The 18,768-nt window shown below is 41.4% G+C and overlaps 1 protein-coding gene across 2 annotated transcripts in view; it reads right to left on the bottom strand.

Annotated features, from left to right (window-relative positions):
• Positions 1-18,768, bottom strand: part of scaf4a (SR-related CTD-associated factor 4a) — a 160,194-nt gene that overhangs the window by 71,290 nt on the left and 70,136 nt on the right. For both annotated transcript variants that reach the window (XM_072513999.1, XM_072514000.1), the window contains exons 2-5: positions 10,325-10,408; positions 2,500-2,544; positions 2,210-2,371; positions 1,366-1,501 (exon numbers count right to left, since the gene is read on the bottom strand). In XM_072513999.1, the coding sequence (XP_072370100.1) occupies positions 1,366-1,501; positions 2,210-2,371; positions 2,500-2,544; positions 10,325-10,408 (427 nt within the window). The remainder of the gene's footprint in view (positions 1-1,365; positions 1,502-2,209; positions 2,372-2,499; positions 2,545-10,324; positions 10,409-18,768) is intronic.

The raw sequence follows: 18,768 nt of genomic DNA, 5'->3' as shown, positions 1-18,768 counted from the left end.
CAGGGCCGGGATGGAATCCGTGTCCTCAGTGCCGAGAGTCAGCAGTGCTAACCACTGTGCTGCCCGAAGAAATCTATAAAATTCTAACAGGACTAGGCAGAGCGGGTGCAAGAAGGATGTTCCCGATGCTGGGGGTGTCCAGAACCAGGAGTCACAGTGAGGATACGGGGTAGACCAATTGAGACAGAGATAAGTAGAAATTTCTTCACCAAGAGAGTGGTGAGCCTGTGAAAAGTAGTTGAGGCCAAAACATTGAATGATTTCAGGAAGCAGTTAGAAATAGCACTTGAAGCAAAGGGATCAAAGGATATGGGGGGGTGGGGGCGGAACTAGGCTATCATGTTGGATGATCAGCCATGATCAGAATGAATGGCGGAGCAGGCTCGTAGGGTCGAATGTCCTTCTCCTGCACCTATTTTCTATGTTTCTATAGTTCTAATAAAGGTATTTGACCTAGAAAAATGTTAACACCGTTTCCCCCTTTACCAGTTAGTATTTCCAGCATTTTCCGTTTTTATTTCCGATTTCCAGTATTTCCAGTGCTTTGCCCTTCCATCCTGTACCTGATTGGAACTACTTAATACCAACACTGGATATCAAACATGCAATTACAATAATCAATTATAGGACTAAAAATGTCTTTTTTTTAAACTATTCTAAAAATATTACATCTATTAACCTGTTAATTTACAATCTCTGAAAACAGGTTAACTATTGGGAAACATTAAACATGTTACTTTAAAAAAATAAATTTAGAGTACCCAATTTTTTATTTTTCCAATTAAGAGGTAATTTAGCGCAGCCAATGCACCTTACCCTGCATATCTTTGGGTTGTGGAGGTGAGACCCAAGCGACATGGGGAGAATGTGCAACTCCACACGGACAGTGGCCCAGGGCCGGGATCGAACCCGGGTCCTCGGCACCCTGAGGCAGCAGTGTTTACCACTGTGCCAGCATGCCGCCCATATGTTACTTTTATATCATTATACAAATGACTGCATAGCATAAAATGCTGAATTAGCTTGACATATAATATATTTTTCTTCACTTTACAAAATATGCATTTGGTGTCATTCACTAAATCTATTCCATGTACGAATGTGGGTGACCACTATTCTGTGACAGGTTTAAAAGTGTTGCCATCTGCTGAACGCGAAACTTCAAATCTTAAAGGGTTTCATATCTAATCACTCTGTTGAAAAAGCTCTTTATAATGAGGCTGGCTGATTCAAGCATTAGACACAATTTGCAGGATAGTCAAAGAACAAATCTGTTATGACACTAATAGTTCATGCTCCAATCAACTGCTATCTGCATTGTATTACTTTTTTTTTTAAACGCCTAACAACAGAAAACATACTTACTTGCATTATTATTATCAGTATTTTCCAGTGCAGGTGGAGGAGAAGTTGCAGTTGCCATATCTAATAATGGCTGTATAACTTCAATCTTGAAAACACAATTCTTTTGCCACAGGTTCAATACGCGAACTATCTTGCTCTATTAAACATGAACAAATTATGATTTGTCAGACAGATGCACTTAGTTACAAACAACATAATGTAACTACGTGGTGCTCTACTCTTTCCATAAAGTGGCAATGTGGGCACTCACTGCCTCACCCACCATATTGTGCTAACTTAGAACTTCCTCTATCTGCTAAGTTTGTAATTTCTGATTCTGTAATTTGCATGAATACTGGGTGTAAACATTGGAACATTTGAGTACCAAATTCCTGGTGGTACTGTTTCCAATTTAAAAAACATTGCTAATGGTGCTAATTCCAACACAGTTTATCTTGAATGTCATTTGTCAGAAATATTTGAAGAAACATTTTTATTCCAATACTTTTCCCAATACGCCTTAGATTCTTGATTTATCTTCTCTATTTGCCCACCTGTGGAAAGACTTGTAAGCAATGGTACATCATTCTAGTTTTATCCAGCATAAACTAGTCTGTTCAGCCACAACTCAAATTTGAAAAAAACAAATCTCTGGCTGCACCACTGTATTCTTCATGGCTCCAATAGACAAGGCATGAAAGTTTTACCCAAACACCATGTCACTGAAATCTTATTGACAACAATGGAGAATACTCGGAAAAATAAATCTAGCTGATAAAAATCTTTCCAAAGGAAAACACACTCCAGTACCATCAAGCCGCATTGCAAAATTAAAACTATCTACTGCCTGTCCCAACGTTCTTACCTTCTCATCAGATGGACACTTATATAAATACTGGAATGTCGCAGTAATATTTTTACTGAACCGTGGCCCAAAGACATCCTTCTCTGCTCCAAATTGATGACGGGATTGACGGACAATAGAGTCGACAACATACAATCCAGGAACTTTAAACTCTGGTTTGCACTGCAGGATTAATATTCAAAATGGTGCAATCATTAATTATCCAAGCAGACTTAAAGAAATAAAATTAAATGTGTTAGTACCAATTAATTATCCTACTTGTAGGAAAAACAATTGAAGAATGTTCTCACCTTTTTGATAAACTTCTCTACAATCTGCACAACATGCTTGTAAAGCTGAAAAATGACAAGAATTATCGTACAGCAATTCATTACGATTTAAGTTTTTTTTACTCACATCAGTTGAAATGACTAAGCAATGTAAAACAATGATCTGACAAAGGCATTAAATATATATACAAAGAATGTTTGAATTATTCTGGGTATAAGATTTGCTGAGTGGAATTTTCAATTGCTTTAGCCTCATCGTTGTAAAATATGTGTGCTTTTATCTTGCATTCTTCTTTCAATAGAGAAAACAATCGGAGTCCAAATTAGGGCTGGTTTAGCACAGTGGGCTAAAGAGCTGGCGTGTAAGGCAGAACTATGCCAGCAGCACGGGTTCAATTCCCGTACCGGCCTTCCCAAACAGGCGCCGGAATGTGGCGACTAGGGGCTTTTCACAGCAACTTCATTGAAGCCTACTTGTGACAATAAGCGATTATTATTAATTATTATTATTCAAACAGAATAAATTAACAGATCCTGACATTTTCGTAAACTTTCCATTTCAACTTGAATTTATCCATTTCCCTTTTTATTCCCCAATGTATAGCCGTGTGTGAGCATCAATTATTCGGAGCAGAAATGTATTCGGACACTGGGTAAAATAACTTGGGATAGTATTAAACTCCCACATATATTGAAAAAGGAGAGAATCCGATATTCTCTTTAGCCCAATCCGATCTCCTTCTGAATCACTACCTGGAAAAAGTTATTCCCCAATTCACTGACAACTGCACTTTCAAAATTCCAATTATCTAGTCTTTGGCCCTCCATTCACCACTACATTTCTGCATTTACTAATTTCCTAAACTCTGCCCTCATCCCTACCGTTGTGGTCTTCCCCACTTTGGTTGCTGTCCCTGATACAGTCCTCATCTCCAGTCACCTATGTTCAAGGGACACAAATCGGAAAGGATATGGTGCATAACTGGTCTGGCCACCCAATGCCAGATGTGGTTGGACCACAAAACATTATCGGATCATACTCTTGCATGTAAAACTGCTCACTTCTCCAGCGTAACCCTGGAATGCAGAAATAATCCTTGCTTCCTTTTCTCAATTGCAAACAGTCTTCCCTCCCCTGTCCCCTCTCAAATGCAAAGTGCTCATGCACTACCTTGTCATCAACATGCAGACAATCCATTCAACTGCATCTGCTAAATCCCTCCTTTTCACTACCCCACCTGGTCTTTAATTCTCACCCCAGCCCTAGCTCTGAACTCACATCTTTATCTAGTTTCAATCACAGCTCCCCTCATACATTCTAAGAGCTCATTCTGACCAGGAGACCCCATCTCCTGCTCTCTTGATCCTATTCGCTAAAACTGATCCTCAACTTCCCCTCCGAGGTGTTACCTGATACTGCAAACTGTTCTCTCTCTTCAGGTGCTGCCCCTCTATGCTTAAATAACCAAACCTTGAATCCTCCATCCTTGCAAACTACTTTCCCATCTCCAACCTCCCTTTTCTCTCCAAGGTTTTTCACCACCCAAGTCATCCTCCCTAGAACCCCTGGCGGGATTCTCCACTCCCGCGCCGAAGTGGCCGCGCCGTCGTGAACGCCGGCGAGGTTCACGACGGCGCGAAACGGCCCCGATCCTGACCGATCCAGTCCCTGACAATGGGCTAGGACCGGGGCCGCGTCATCTACACGCGCCATGCCTTGTCGCGCGCGTAAAGGCGACGCCGCATAGATGACGCGGCTGGCGCCGCATAACAGGCGTCATCCGCGCATGCGCGGGTTGGCCAGTGCCAACCCACGCATGCGTGGTTGCCGTCCTCTCTAAGTCCGCCCCGCAAGAAGATGGCGGACGGATCTTGCGGGGCCGCGGAAGGAAGGAGGTCCTCCTTCAGAGAGGACGGCCCGACGATCGGTGGGCACCGATCACGGGCCACCCCACATTTAAGGTACCTCCCGGTGCAGGATCCCCCCTCGCCCCCCCAGCGTTCACGCACCGTTCACGACGGCAGCGACCAGGTGTGGACGGCGCCAGGGGGAACCCGCCGTTTTGGCCTGGCCGCTCGGCCCATCCGGGCCTGAGAATAGTGGGGGTGCCGGAGAATCGCCATTTTGGGTGTCTCCGGCGATTCTCCGACCTGCGGCCCGCGGAACTCAACCGGGCCGTTCCCGCTGCTTGGGAGAATCGCAGGAGGGCGTCGGACCGGCGTCCCGGGGAATTATGGCGGCCCAGGCGATTCTCCCACCCGGCGCGCGAGTGGAGAATCTCGCCCCCCATGTTTGAATCCCGGCAATTAGATTTCTGTCCCTGCCATAGTACTAAAACAGTTCTTATCTTGATATCCCACAAGACAACGCCCTCCCCCCACCCCCCTCACCCTGCCTGCAGCCTTTGAAACAGCTGGCCACACCATCGTCTTCAAAACACCTATCCATTGTTGTGTAGCTGGGTGGGACTGCCCTCACATAGTTCCTTTCTTATCTGTCTAATCACAACCAGAGAATCACTTGCAAAAGCTTCTCTTCATGTTCCAAGACCATTAACTTTAGTGTGTCCCCAATAATCAACAATGGGCATTCCCCTAGCCCCCTCCTACTTCTCCTGGTGTCCCTTGGTGACAGTATCCAGAGAAATAACGCAGCTTTCACACATATGCTGACAACACCCAGGTCTACCTCACCAGCGCCTCTCTTGACTCCTCCACAGTTGCTGAATTATCAGACTAAATTGTCATCTAGTACAGGATAAGCAGAAATTTCTGTGAAATAAATATTGGGATGATGGAAGCCATTTACTTCAATCCCCATTCCAAACTCATTCCCAAACTACAAATTCCTGGAAAAAGTCTGAGAGTAAAGCAGTCTGAGATGAGCCTCCGACCTCTTATTCTCGTCATCTCCAAGACCTCCTTCCTCCCAACATCACTCAACTTTGCTCGTCACAGCTTATCTGCCACTGAAATCTACATCCATAGCTTTATTACATTTATACTCTACTATTCCAAGGCACTCCTGGCTGGTCTAGCGTATTTTATCCTCCGAAAACTCGACATTGCTCATGTCTTAATTCACAGCAAGCCACATTCCCATGCCACACCTGTGCTCGCTAATTTACATTGGCTCTCAGTTATGCAAAATCTGGATTCTAACATTTTTATCCTTCTTTTCAAATCCCCCATTTGGCCTTACCTTCACTCACGTTATCACCCTCCACCCCCTTCCACACTCCTATCTCTGTATTTTACTCCAACCCCCATAACCCACCAAAGTTTTCTGCACTCCTTTATATCTTGTGTATTCCCAATTATAATTTTCCACCAGTGGTGACCATGCCTCCAGCTTCCTAGACACGAACGTCTGGAATTCCCTCACTGCACTTCACCGCCTCTCTACTACACACATCTTTTAAGACACTTCTTAAAGCCTACATCTTAGACCAGGCTTTTGGCAATCAGACGTAATATCTCCCCTATGTTGCTCAGTCCCCAGACTTTCTTTATTACTCCTAGTCGAGTACAATTCTGCTGCTGCCAATGCCAGTGCCTCTTGGCTGTCCAGTCTCAAGTTGCCAGATCTGTTTGAGATCTATCGGATAACACAGTAGTAGTGCCACATAATACGATGGAGGGTATCCTCAATGTGAAGGCGGGACTTTGTCTCCACAATGTGGACTATGTGGTGGTCAGATACATCTGAATAAGCCAGGTTGGTGAGGATGAGGCCAAGTATAAGAACATAAGAACTAGGAACAGGAGTCGGCCATCTGGCCCCTCGAGCGTGCTCCGCCATTTAATGAGATCATGGCTGATCTTTGTGGACTCAGCTCCACTCTCCGGCCCGTACACCATATCCCCGAATCCCTTTATTCTTTAGAAAGGCATCTATCTTTTTCTTAAAAACGTTTAAAGAAGGAGCCTCAACTGCTTCACTGGGCAAGGAATTCCAGAGATTCACAACAATGTTTTCCTTCTTGTTGGTTCTCTCATCACATACTGCAGGCTCACTCTATCAGCTATGTCCTTTAGGACTCGGCTAATTTAGTCAGTAGTGGTGACACCAAGCCACTTTTGGTGATGGACATGGAGGTCCTCCACGCAGAGCACATTCTCTGCCATTGCCACACTCAATGCTTCCTCCAAGTGGTATTCACTATGGAGGAGTACTGATTTATCAGCTAAGTGGTGTAACAGCATGTGGTAATCAGCAGGGGGTTTCCTTGCCCATGTTTGACCTGATGCTGCAAACATCATGGGGCCCAGAGTTGATGTTCAGGACTCCCAGAGAACTCCCTCCTGACTGCATACCACTGTACTGCCACCTCTGCTGGCTCTATCCTGCTGGTGGGACAGGACATACCTAGGGAGGGTGATGGGGTGCCTCGGACAATGCCTGTAAGCTATGATTCCATGAGTATGACTATGTCAGGTTGCTGCTTGACTGAGTTGTGAGACAGTTCTCCCAATTTTGGCACAAGCTCCCAGATGTTAGTTAGGAGGGCTTTGCAGGGTCGACAAGAGTTAACTTTGCCGTAGTCCATTCCTTTTTTAAAAATGTTTCCATTTAAGTGGTAATTTATCGTGGCCAATCCACCTACTGCACATCTTTGGGTTGTGGGGGTGAGACCCATGCAGACACAGGGAGAACATGTAAACTCCACACAGACAATGACCCGGGGCCAAGATCGAATCACTGCACCACCATGTCTTACCCAGCCGTTGTCAATTCCAAAGCCTAGTTTGTTGCCAGGTGATTCGCCCAGTTTCATTCTTTTGAGACGTTTTAGCACTTTGATACAACTGAATGGCTTGGGAGGCCACTTCAGAAGGCATTTTGTGTTGACTGCCAAGGTGGCAAACTGAAATTTTATGAAGACACGGATTGGGCCCAAGGCTGTCCATTTTAGGTGAGTTAGGTTTTGGGGTGGGCAGGGTTCGGGCCTCATGTTGGGGTGGTCAAGAGATCAGAACGCCATTCAATCTCTCTCTGCACTGAGGAGTTCCTTGAAGCAGAGCTCCTCAGTGCAGAAAACGGGACTAAATGCGGCCTCGGCCATGGGTCCCCCAGTGAGGGCCCCCAATCTACCCAAGTGGCTATTCAATAACGTGGTGTTTTTCCAAGAGCTGGGAAACACCCGGCTAATCGCGCGCACTGTGGGACTCTGTTCTCATTCAGGCACATCGTGCCCTTCCTTTATGCTTGAAGTACAATGGTGTAACAAAAATGTTATTTCAAGCTGGAACCTACCCCTTCCCCACCCCACCAACCCAATAACATACAGCTTTGGAGCTGTACATTAGGAAGATGCATGACTAACGTTTCTTACCTACCTTTGGAAGCAAAGCCCTCGACTCCTCTTCAGCTACTAACCCATACCTTAACATGTTTGGTCAAACTTAAGCATCTTGAAAGCAGACACCCACAAGCAAGAAAGGCACATGGTGCTTCTAACAAATAGTGAATGCATGCATATTAAACTGAAGTGAATATATTACCTTATACAAGTCTTTTGTACACTTGATATACTGAGGACCTGTTCATCTCAGTTAGCTAGACAGCTGGTTCGTGATGCAGAACGAGGCCAGCAGCGAGGGTTCAATTCCTGTGCTGGCTGAGGTTATTCATGAAGGCCTGCTTCTCAACCTTTCCCCTCGCCTGAGGTGTGGTGATGCTCAAGTTAAATCACCACCAGTCAGATCTCCCCCTCAAAGGGGAAAACAGCACATGGGCAACTTATACTGAGGAACGAAGCCTTGGTACCAAAAGCCAGGTACCACAGTAAGGGAAGTAATTTTATCAAGTTCCTTGATCCCTCTACTATCTGTGTTGTCTGGAATGCGGTTGAGTACATTTCTGCTGCTGCTCATGGCCCACAGCACCTCATGGTTGTCCAGTCCCAAGTTGCCAGGTCATTATCTGACATCCAGTTCCGGTTGAGCCACAATTTCCTCTAATTAAGTAATTTGAAGGAAAAGCCATTGTCTTCAACTCTAACCGCAAACTTGGCCACTGTCTCAGGTGAAGCTAAACTGTTCAGACCTCAAGGTGAGATGTGACACCGGTGAGCTTCTAAACCCATATTCTACCCACTATTATCACTGTCTACACTGCAATTTGATGAAGTTTCCTGGTTACCAGAGAATGAGAACGATTTTCTCCCTGATGAATTTTGTGATATGGGACAAAGCAGAAAATTCTAGAAATACTCAGATGCTGTCTCAACTGAAGCAATAGAGAGAGCTAATGGCCCCGGGTCATGAGTTCTGACCACAGGTCACTGACTTGAAGGCTTTGCTCTCCACAGATGCAAAGCCATCACAGTCCAAAGACGTGCAGGTTAGGTGGATTGGCCATGATAAATTGCCCTTAGTGACCAAAAACGGTTAGATGGGATTATTGGGGATAGGGTGGAAGTGAGGGTTTCAGTAGGCCGGTGCAGACTCGATGGGCCGAATGGCCTCTTTCTGCACTGTATGTTCTATGCTGACTGAACTGCTAACTATTTCCAGCATTGTGTTTATATTTTAGATTTCTAGCACTCGTTTTTTTGTGGGGTTATGCTTGATTGCCCATTTTTCCTACTACGTGGTCAGTAGTTTCTTGCTTGTAGATATTAAATGTGTCAAGCCTTTCATTATTTGAATATTTGCTGAGGAAAAATATGAGATGCAAGATCTGCAAAGTTCTGTGGTTTCCTTTTGGCATCTGTACAAGCCTCATACAGTCAACTACGTTGGTTCTGGAAGTGAGGCTACAGATCAGACATTTGTCTTATGATAGACTTAGTGGTCTTCCTCGGAGATCCATATGATGTCGATACAGTAATTGAGCAGTGACCCACTGGATCACTAATGCAAGCTCTGGTTTTAAGCAAGATTAATCAACTCAAAAAGATTCCGATTGGTTTCCAAGGTGCCTCTTTGTTACCAGCTCATGAACCTGCTGCAGTTTTACCGAGATTTATGAAACATTTTAAATTTCAGCTTTGACATTGTGTCACGGAATGTTTAAAGCAGTGGATCATTTTTCAAGACTTGCAGGTGGTGGTGTGCACATGCATCGGCTGCCATTGTCCTCGGTGGTAGAGGTCATGTATTTGGACGGTGCTATTGAACACAGCTTGGCGAGTTGCTGCCGTGCATCTTGCACATGGTGTTTGCCAGTGGCGTGGGATGTGTGGAAATACCAGTGGTGGACAAAGCAAATGTTTAAGGCATTGAATGGGGTGGGTACCAGTCGAGTGGGCTGTTTTGTCCTGGATAGTGTCAAATTCTGTTGGAGCTGCAGGCAAGTGGAGAATATGCCATCATAATTCTGACTTGTGCCTTTTAATTTGGGATTGGCAATAAACAGATCTTTTCTTCCTGTGCATTCTGATTCAGTCACTTGTGTCTCATCCGTTTTCTAAATTTTTGGCCGTCTCTTCAGATTCAATTGCCCCTACCCAAGGCCTAATTTGATATTATCTGCTAATTAGTTACGGATGTAAATCAAAAAGCATGTTAATGAAAGGCTTAAACATGGATCCCTGTGACATTCCAAGAAGATCCAGCTGAATCACGGTTGTTGGGCTATGGTTGCAAACTTCAGTTCCTTTAACTCATCCACAACAATTTCAGAGTGGAATGTAATAAAAAAAAGTTACACTCCTCAGAAAAGATACTATTCTTCTTGTTGAACGCTTATTTGAGGAAAAGAGCAGAACCTCAAGCATGTACTATTCACTTCTCCTAATCTATATCATCAGAAAGGGACACTCAGAAGGAAGGAGCAATCACAAAACTAGTTCAAAAATTAAAATCAGGAATAAAATTAAGCCAAATGTGATTTTCCTACCTTTATAGCTTTGATGGCAGCTTTAGTAATAAGGATCATCTTTGCCCGAGAAATTGGTGGCTTTAATTCCATTAGAGAAAAGAGCTGAAATGCACAATAAAAGCACAATTAGCATTAGTTGATTGAACTCAAGCTCTTTTTAGATTACTCAGAGATCCCAAAACAGAAGCATCCCATATTCAACCACTGGGAATACAGTGCACGTGTGTTAAATAACACCCTACTCTAAGGCCACTGGTTCCACTCGATATACTGGAGGGTGGAAAAAACAAGACCAAATATATTTATATTTCACAATAAGTTCTATCACAGATCAGCTTTCCTGCATAGTTTACCTCGTCTCAAAGATTTTTTAAATTTCTCATAAACCTATCCAGTATTTTGGTTGCAGAACAATACCATTACTTTCAAAAGACACAACCTGATAAGTCTGTAAGTCAACAGAAAAGACAATTTAGTATTCACCTCTCACTCAGCATTCACTTTTTACCATAAAAGTAGATTTCTCCAATGACGAGAATATCATTTACTAACAGTAAAGTCTGTTCGATTTACATCTGCAATCATTAAACACATGGCTATGGACAACAGGTTAAGAGTCGACTAGCACTCTACAGAATTGATAATCAGCCACATTTCTACAATACTTAACTCAATGTAATTTAAAGCATGTCTTCAGTAGGACAAAAAACCACTGCATAGATTTCACAAAGCAGTTTACAGTTCCCTTAACTACTTCTCCAATGAAACCATCTCTACTGGGTTGATATTTTTGTCACTTATACGGCTGACATAATTCAAGCACTTGGATAATTGAAACCCAAGTTTAATAAATGATCGCATCATATTCTTCGGCAATACCCAAATTCCCTCTTTCAACCTACAATTATCATAACAAAATCTAATTTGTCTATCATATGTCACATTATCCAATTGTTCCAACATGTGGCTGTAACAACTGCACATCTAACCTCATCTGTGAAGTAGCAAAAGTGAGAAAAATATCAATTTGGTAGAAGTTAAGACTTTTACATAAAAAAGATCTCAAGTGGTCATCCAAAAGCGATATTTTACCATACATAATTGATATCATACTTAACTGCTAAATTTTACATTGTGGCTTTGTGTATGAAAAGATTCATTAGAGGCCAAGAAGTATTTACGGTAAATTGTCATCAGTCGTAAGTTTTATATTCGACAACGGGCTAATAAATTAGCAGATATCTCTCAGACTTCTACAGCGTGCAGATATAGCACAAAATGAATTTCAACGTGCATTCTTTGCAGAATAAAATTTAATTGACTCTCAATCTCTCATTGACTGAAACACACTGTAAATGGTGACATACTCAATCATTAATGATCTGAGCAGTTCTTTGTATCTGGTATTGAATCAATAGCAAAATGATAGAATTAAAATTGAGTATTATGGTATTGAATTTCAAAAGGGAAATTAAAGCATTAGTAGCAACTTGAGGTATTTGTAAGGAATTTGCTACTATAACCAAAAAATGTTATAATGAACTTTAATTGTGTGCACCTACAGCTTAGCACCCCAAAATTGACTATTTAAAGTTTTATCCATTAAAATGCATTTTTACAAGGCTTAAAGTACTAAACTTCAAAACGTGCAGATTTCAAACTACATTCTTTGGACCATTTAAGGCATGAGGGTTGATCGTAACCTTGTGCTCACCCAAGTCACAGTGCTCATATTAAGCAGACACTCGTCGATTCCTGCCTCATAGTGGAAAAAAACTGCAGCACTCCAACTGATGGACCAAATGGGATCAGCCAACAATATTGTCCATTGCATGACCCGCTGATCTGATTTTGTACTGCACTATGTAGTGCCTTTATTCACAGCTGTCTGCAGAGTTCAGTAACATTCCATTCTTGAACATAAAATGCTCATCATTTCCTCATATCATAAATACTTGAAATTTATATTTAGATAATATTGCCATTTTAATATGGAATTGATTTGCTGCAGTATTAGAGATTCCGGTTTCTTGGAACAGAAGGCTTGAAATGAAGAACAATAATATTAGCCATACTCAATTAATCTAGTGTCTGGGGAAGAGTTGCAATATTTAGCTCCTGAGCATGAGCAGTGTATAACCTGAACCATCCCTTTACGGTCATTGCTCAGGTACAACCTGCACAGAAGCGGCTTAAAGAGAAACACTATGTCACATAATGCTCAGTAAGAAGCGGCCTGCTTCTCAAAATCAGAACTATCGTTTTTTAAACTTTGCTTTGAGGCCAATTTCTCATGACATTTCACACAAGGAGTATTTGCAGTCTTCAAATGAAGCAGGGTTTTGGACCAGGGATGGTAGATGTAATTCAGTCCTCATTTTCAATTCTTGCTTTCGGTCACTGGTACATATCTTTATTATAAATTACTATAACCATATTTATAATGAAAACCTCAAATATATACTGAACACACTTTAATTATACCCACTTGATGCTGGAAGGTAGTGGCGAGGGGAAGAGAGAATGAAAGAATGCAATTCGATGATAAATTAAAATGGGAAGTTTATTCATGAGGAACGTGGTGAGGAATTTGTAATGAAAAGAACTCACAGTAAGCACAGCAGGAACAAACATAAGATTAATATATTTGCAATGTCATACATATTAGTCCACAAAGTTAGAAGACACTGCTTGGATTGGTAGAGTGTTTCTGAAACGAGTCAAAAATTGGCTGGAGCAGATGAAACAAACAAGTTTTTCCAAAACACTTAAGGCATCAGTGGCTACTAATGGATGTCACTCAGAGTGAGGAGGATGCTTGACACAAAGAGACAGACACACAAAAATAGAAAGAGGGAGAAAGGATAAAGACACTATAAGAGATGGGGTGAAGTCATTGCAAATAAAAGGAGAGTATATGGTGAAGGGAGTAACAACATTTGTGGGGTGGGGGAGATCCAAAACCGACATCTGCAGTAGGTCATTTGTCATTCAGTTGGTCAATCTGTGATTGATAAGCGGTGGTGGTGTGCCTTCTTGAGCTTTCTTCCTGCACTCTCATCCAAGCTGTTGCAATAAAGCCAATCTTCCTAGAGTAGGCTTTCCAGGTACCTTGGAAATATTTCCACTGGCAGCAATGGTCTTCACCAGTCTCAAGCAGCAGTGTTTAGCATTCTGATGCAGTGGTCTGACAACTGCAGTTGTCATCAGAGAATGTCCCCTCCATACTACGAACGCATGATTCCAGGGTAATTCTTGGATGTGTATGACGATCCATTAAGGTACAATCTTTCGTAGGTAGCACTAATCGTACATCTTGGGCTTTCTCAGGTCTCAATGGTACATCATCTAGGTTTCACACACAAAATGTGTCAGGAAGGCTGCTTTGTAAAATGTGACCTTTCTGTCTGCAGGTGGTACTGAAAATTCATCTGAGCTGTTTCCCAAAGGACATTGTGCACTTGGAACTGTGCAGGATCTCCAAGTCTATGGTCATTGACATATGGCTACCAAGGTAGCAGTGACTATTGTTATTTATAATATTCATAAATTTTAAGTGGGAAATTGGAACTACATCCTTCAAAGTTGGCAGAAGGCATCAAAACTGATTGCAAGCAACAGGGAATAAATTTATTAAGTACAGATGGGCTTGATTAGATCGGGAGGTGGACTGATTAGCTGTATTGTGCCGAATCATAAGATGGAGAAAGCAAAAGAACATGATATTCGACACAGATAAAACACAGGTGAGTACTTTTGTACCACAGGAAAGACCGAATAGCCAAAGGAATATGGCATAGATCTCAAGAAATAGTTATAATTCAGGTCACAGTATTACAGAAAGAATTTTAAACAGAATTGGGATTCGGCACCCGAGTTGTAAGAGAAACAAAAACATTTGTACTATTTAACTGATATTATTTCAATATTACTGAAAAGTGAGGCATCAAATTCTTTCAATCAACTTATATTTCTCCCTCCTATTTTCAGCCATAGAATTTCATTCAAAAGCCTAATTTGCCATCAAGATGTTTGAGTATTGAAGCTGGTGTATCACATCTTCGAACTAATTTCCACCATTAAGTGCCATGTGATCATGCTACTTTGGACCCCATTTTGTAAGTCATCCGAAAAACGTCTATGTCTGCAATGGTTGCCATTTAGCATACCCTTATTCACCTACAAATAAAGATAGTAGTTTGGGGGGGGGGGGGGGGCTTTAAATTTAAAAGTTAGCTTTGGACAGAACCCCAATATAACTAGTTACTATATTGGACTTTGAAGCGTATGTATAAAATGTTTCTGCTAAATCTGTAATATGAATATTCTGCAAGTATATTTATCATGGAATAGAATCATAGAATTGCCAGTGCAGGCCATTCGGCCCATTGGGTCTGGACCAACCCTCTGAAAGTATACCTTATCTAGGTCAGGCCCCCACCTATTCCCTTAACCCAGTAACTCCACCTAACCTACCCCTTTGAACACTATGGGGCAACTGATCATGGTCAATCCAATTAACCTGCCCATCGTAGGTCTGTGGGAGGAAACCGGAGCATCCGAAGGAAACTCACGCAGACACGGGTGAAAGTGCAAACTCCAGTAACCAGAGGCCGGAATTGAACCCGGGTCCCTGGAGCTGAGGCAGCAGTGCTAACCACTGTGCCGCCCCACTTTACCTCTAGTGTGTGTTGGGATGGGGAAACGGCTGTTTCTCTTTATAATTATCCCAGTGAAAGTTAAATATGCTTACATAATTATCACATTAAATTCCTACCATGCGAACATTAAACAAATCCAGTAGTGACTTGATTAAATTTATTAAAATCTCTAATTTATTGAAATAACTAATCAACCAAATATCCTGTTTGATAAAGGTTACAAAAACATTTAGTTCTAAAAGTGATGAGTTGCAGTTTGATATTCATGCCCCCCCACCAAATTTATTGTTCAGTTTGAGAAAGTGTGCCATGTTTGGGAATAATCTGAAGCATAGTTGTTAAATGTACGATCAAAATGTATGAATAAAGTCATGCAAAAAAAATCCTGTTCACCAGGTTTGAAAAGAAAAACTAATTCTAGTTTAACATATGGACTGTTGGGCTAAAATCTAGGAAACCATTAAGTTATTGATGGGCAAGATCAAGTTATGCAGATATAGTGACATGATTTGAAAAGTAGCACAATGCAAAGAAATGTGGTTACAATCTCATTGGTCCAGGATGGCATCACCGATTAATGAAAATAGGCCTGTTTCATGGACAGTTGAGGCTATTACATAATTTTTTTTCAGTCAACTTCTGGTGAAAATAACCTAAAATTCAGTGATTTGTTTAAAAAAAAGTTATGGAAATTAAATTGAGTTACAGAAATGTTCCAAAATATGGAAGATTAAAAGGTTTGATTTAAATATTGGTGTTAATTTACATGAATGCAATAGTAAAGCCAGTTACCAATATCAGTCGCATCTGCACCCGATCTGAAAAGGTGTGAGGGTGGGAAACATCAAGAATTGTGCAAACTCATAACAATTTCAAAATAAATTATAGCAGCAAGTGGCTGTTATTTTTCAATTTTATAGAAAATTAGTATAAAGATGGCATTGATGATTGCTGGGTCTTATTTACTTGTGCTATTTTATTTATCTTCTGTTTTCTGTGCTTTGTTCCATTTTTCTCCATCACTGGACCAGTAGTCAGACGGCACTCAGCAGGTTTTTTTAAACATCCTCCAATATGAATTGCAGGAAAAATCCATGGGAGGTGAAACGATCAACACCTCAAATTGTAGCTTTAAACTTGGAACACAACATCTCTTGTGCAAGTTTCGAAATCATCGGCAGTAAGGAAAACCATTTCAGTAAATCAGATGCACTACTATTCCCCACAGTGCGATCTATGTCTCTACCAGTGAGAATGCGTGATATTAGATTATGATCAGTCCCATAAATTATACAAACTTATTTCCCGCCATCGAATTAGGATTTTTCAGTGAATTAGCCTGGTGATGTCACACCTATATAGAGTAACTGCTCTATTTTCAATCGTTGAATGTCACAGAGTAGATTGAAAAATCAGCCCATCTGATATGCGGGATTAGGGCTTTATAAATAGATATATATATATATATATATATATATGTACAAAAGCAAGGAAGCTACAGTGAACTTTTCTAAAAACACTGGTTCAGTATCAACTGTAGTGCGGCCAATTACAGTCACCAACTTTAGGAAGGAAGTGAAGCCATTAGAGAGAAAATGCCAGAGGCCCAATTAGCTTCAAATTCCTAGGTGTGCACATGGCCAACAATCTGTCCTGGTCCATTCACGCCAACGCTACGACCAAGCACAACAGCGCCTACACTTCCTCAGGAAACTACGGAAATTTGGCATCTCCACATTGACTTTTACCAATCTTTACAAATTCACCATAGAAAGCATCCTATCTGGCTGCATCACAGCCTGCTATGGCAATTGTTTGGCCCAAGATCGTAAACAACTAGAATCGCGAACACAGCCCAGTGCACCACGCAAAATCACCTCCCATTCATTGCCTTGGGAAAGTGGGCAGCATAATCAAAGACCCCTCCCACCCGGGTTATTCTCTCTTCCATCAGACAGGAGATACAAAAATCTGAGAACATGTAGTAACAGGTTCAAAAACAGCTTCCCCACTGTGCCAGACTCCTGAATGACCCTCTTATGGACTGAACTTTTCGCACATCTTCTCTACGGAGTCGTACGACACTCTGTAAGCGTCATCCGATGCCTGTGCCTATATATGTACATTATGTATGTCCTATGTCTTTTCATGTATGGAACGATCTGTCTGGACTGTACGCAGAACAATACTTTTCGCTGTACCTTGGTACACGTGACAATAGATCAAATCCTAAATCATGGTTTATAAAAGCGAATTGGATAATTACATGAAAAGATTTGCACGGAAGTCACAAACAAGATTGGTCTTTTGTGTTTCAACCATTCCATGATTCTGTATTGCTTCATTGATTCTGTCATTCTGTATTGATTCTGTTTTGTTCCAATAAAATTAATGGCAACTATAGAAGATTTGCAATTTTATGCCACAGTACATGATTTACGTGACAAACCCATAAAGATATTTATTGCAATGACATAATGAGAAATGTTTGAGTAGGTGAACAATATTCCTTTTGTTGGAAAACTCTTTCTGGCTCCAGTAGACAAGTGAGTCTACATTCTAATCTTCTGAGTTGGCGGTCGTTAATTTGAAGAGTAAATAAGCAAATTAAAATTCTTGAAGTGAATATTAAACATTAAGAAGAATATTTCAGAAAAATTCATCTTTGTCATGTCAAATGGAGTAAATGGTAATTTTACCCACTTAAAAACAGGAAACAATTATTGTTTGCTTCTACAAGTCCATCACTTAAGACATTGTTTTTAATTAATTGCTGGCTGAGACAGCATTTATTTCCCATCTCTAATTGCCCTTGAATTGGGTGGCTTGCTCGCCCATTTCTGGGGGCATTTCAGAGTCAACCACATTGCTGTAAATCAGGAGTCACATGTAGGCCAGACCAAGTAAGGATGGCCTATTTCCTTCCCAAAGACATCAGCGAACAAGATGGGTTTTTAAATGACAATTATGGAATTCAAATTTCACCATCTGCCATGGTGGGATTCAAACCCAGGTCCCAAGAGCATTACCCTAGGCCTCTAGCTGCTAGTCCTGTGACAATACAACTACACCATTGTCACCGCATGCTATGCTACTGCCTCCACATTATATTGCAATAAATTGTGTTTTTGCACAAAATTGTGCAAGTTGAAAACTGCAGAAATAAAATGACATTTCCGGACTTACTGTGTCACCAGGAAGCAGTCTAACCAGAGTAGCTGTTAGCACAACTTTCAATAATTGAAGATGTTCAAAAGTAATGTTCAAAGCTTCAGGTTCCTTCACAATGTGCATTGCATCAATGGTCTGCCATGGAAAGTAGTCTGTGACAAACACCAAAAAGCTTTTCATTGTTCTATTTTTACAGCCAATAATTTTAAATTCTCCAATCCAATTTTCTGCTGTCGCAAGGAGGCAGTACATGTCAGGATACTGCTCACAAGTAGTGTTGCCAACCGCTCCATCTCAAAACGGTTCTCTCCATGAACAGGCACAGGGACAACACTGGCATTGGAAAAGTGGGCAGGGCCAGGGCAATGAAAAGTGAGTCACATTCATACTTCATTCTCTCCTCTGCTAATTTTGCATTAACTAGCCCTGGAATGCTGAAGCCCATTGCACAGTTCCAATAGTGCACCATTGATATCAGTTGTCTTCAGATCAGTGATCCAATCATTACTTTTATCTAGTGTGGTTTCATATCTACCCCCTCAACACTTAAATGCTTAGAAGAGTCCATTACACCTATTTGCAACTTGAGTAATCAATGGAAAATGAGATGGTAATGCTGATCAATACAGT

Source organism: Scyliorhinus torazame, chromosome 8, assembly GCF_047496885.1.
Source record: "Scyliorhinus torazame isolate Kashiwa2021f chromosome 8, sScyTor2.1, whole genome shotgun sequence".
In the NCBI taxonomy this organism is placed as follows: domain Eukaryota; kingdom Metazoa; phylum Chordata; class Chondrichthyes; order Carcharhiniformes; family Scyliorhinidae; genus Scyliorhinus; species Scyliorhinus torazame.
This window is presented reverse-complemented; position numbering and strand designations above follow the sequence as displayed.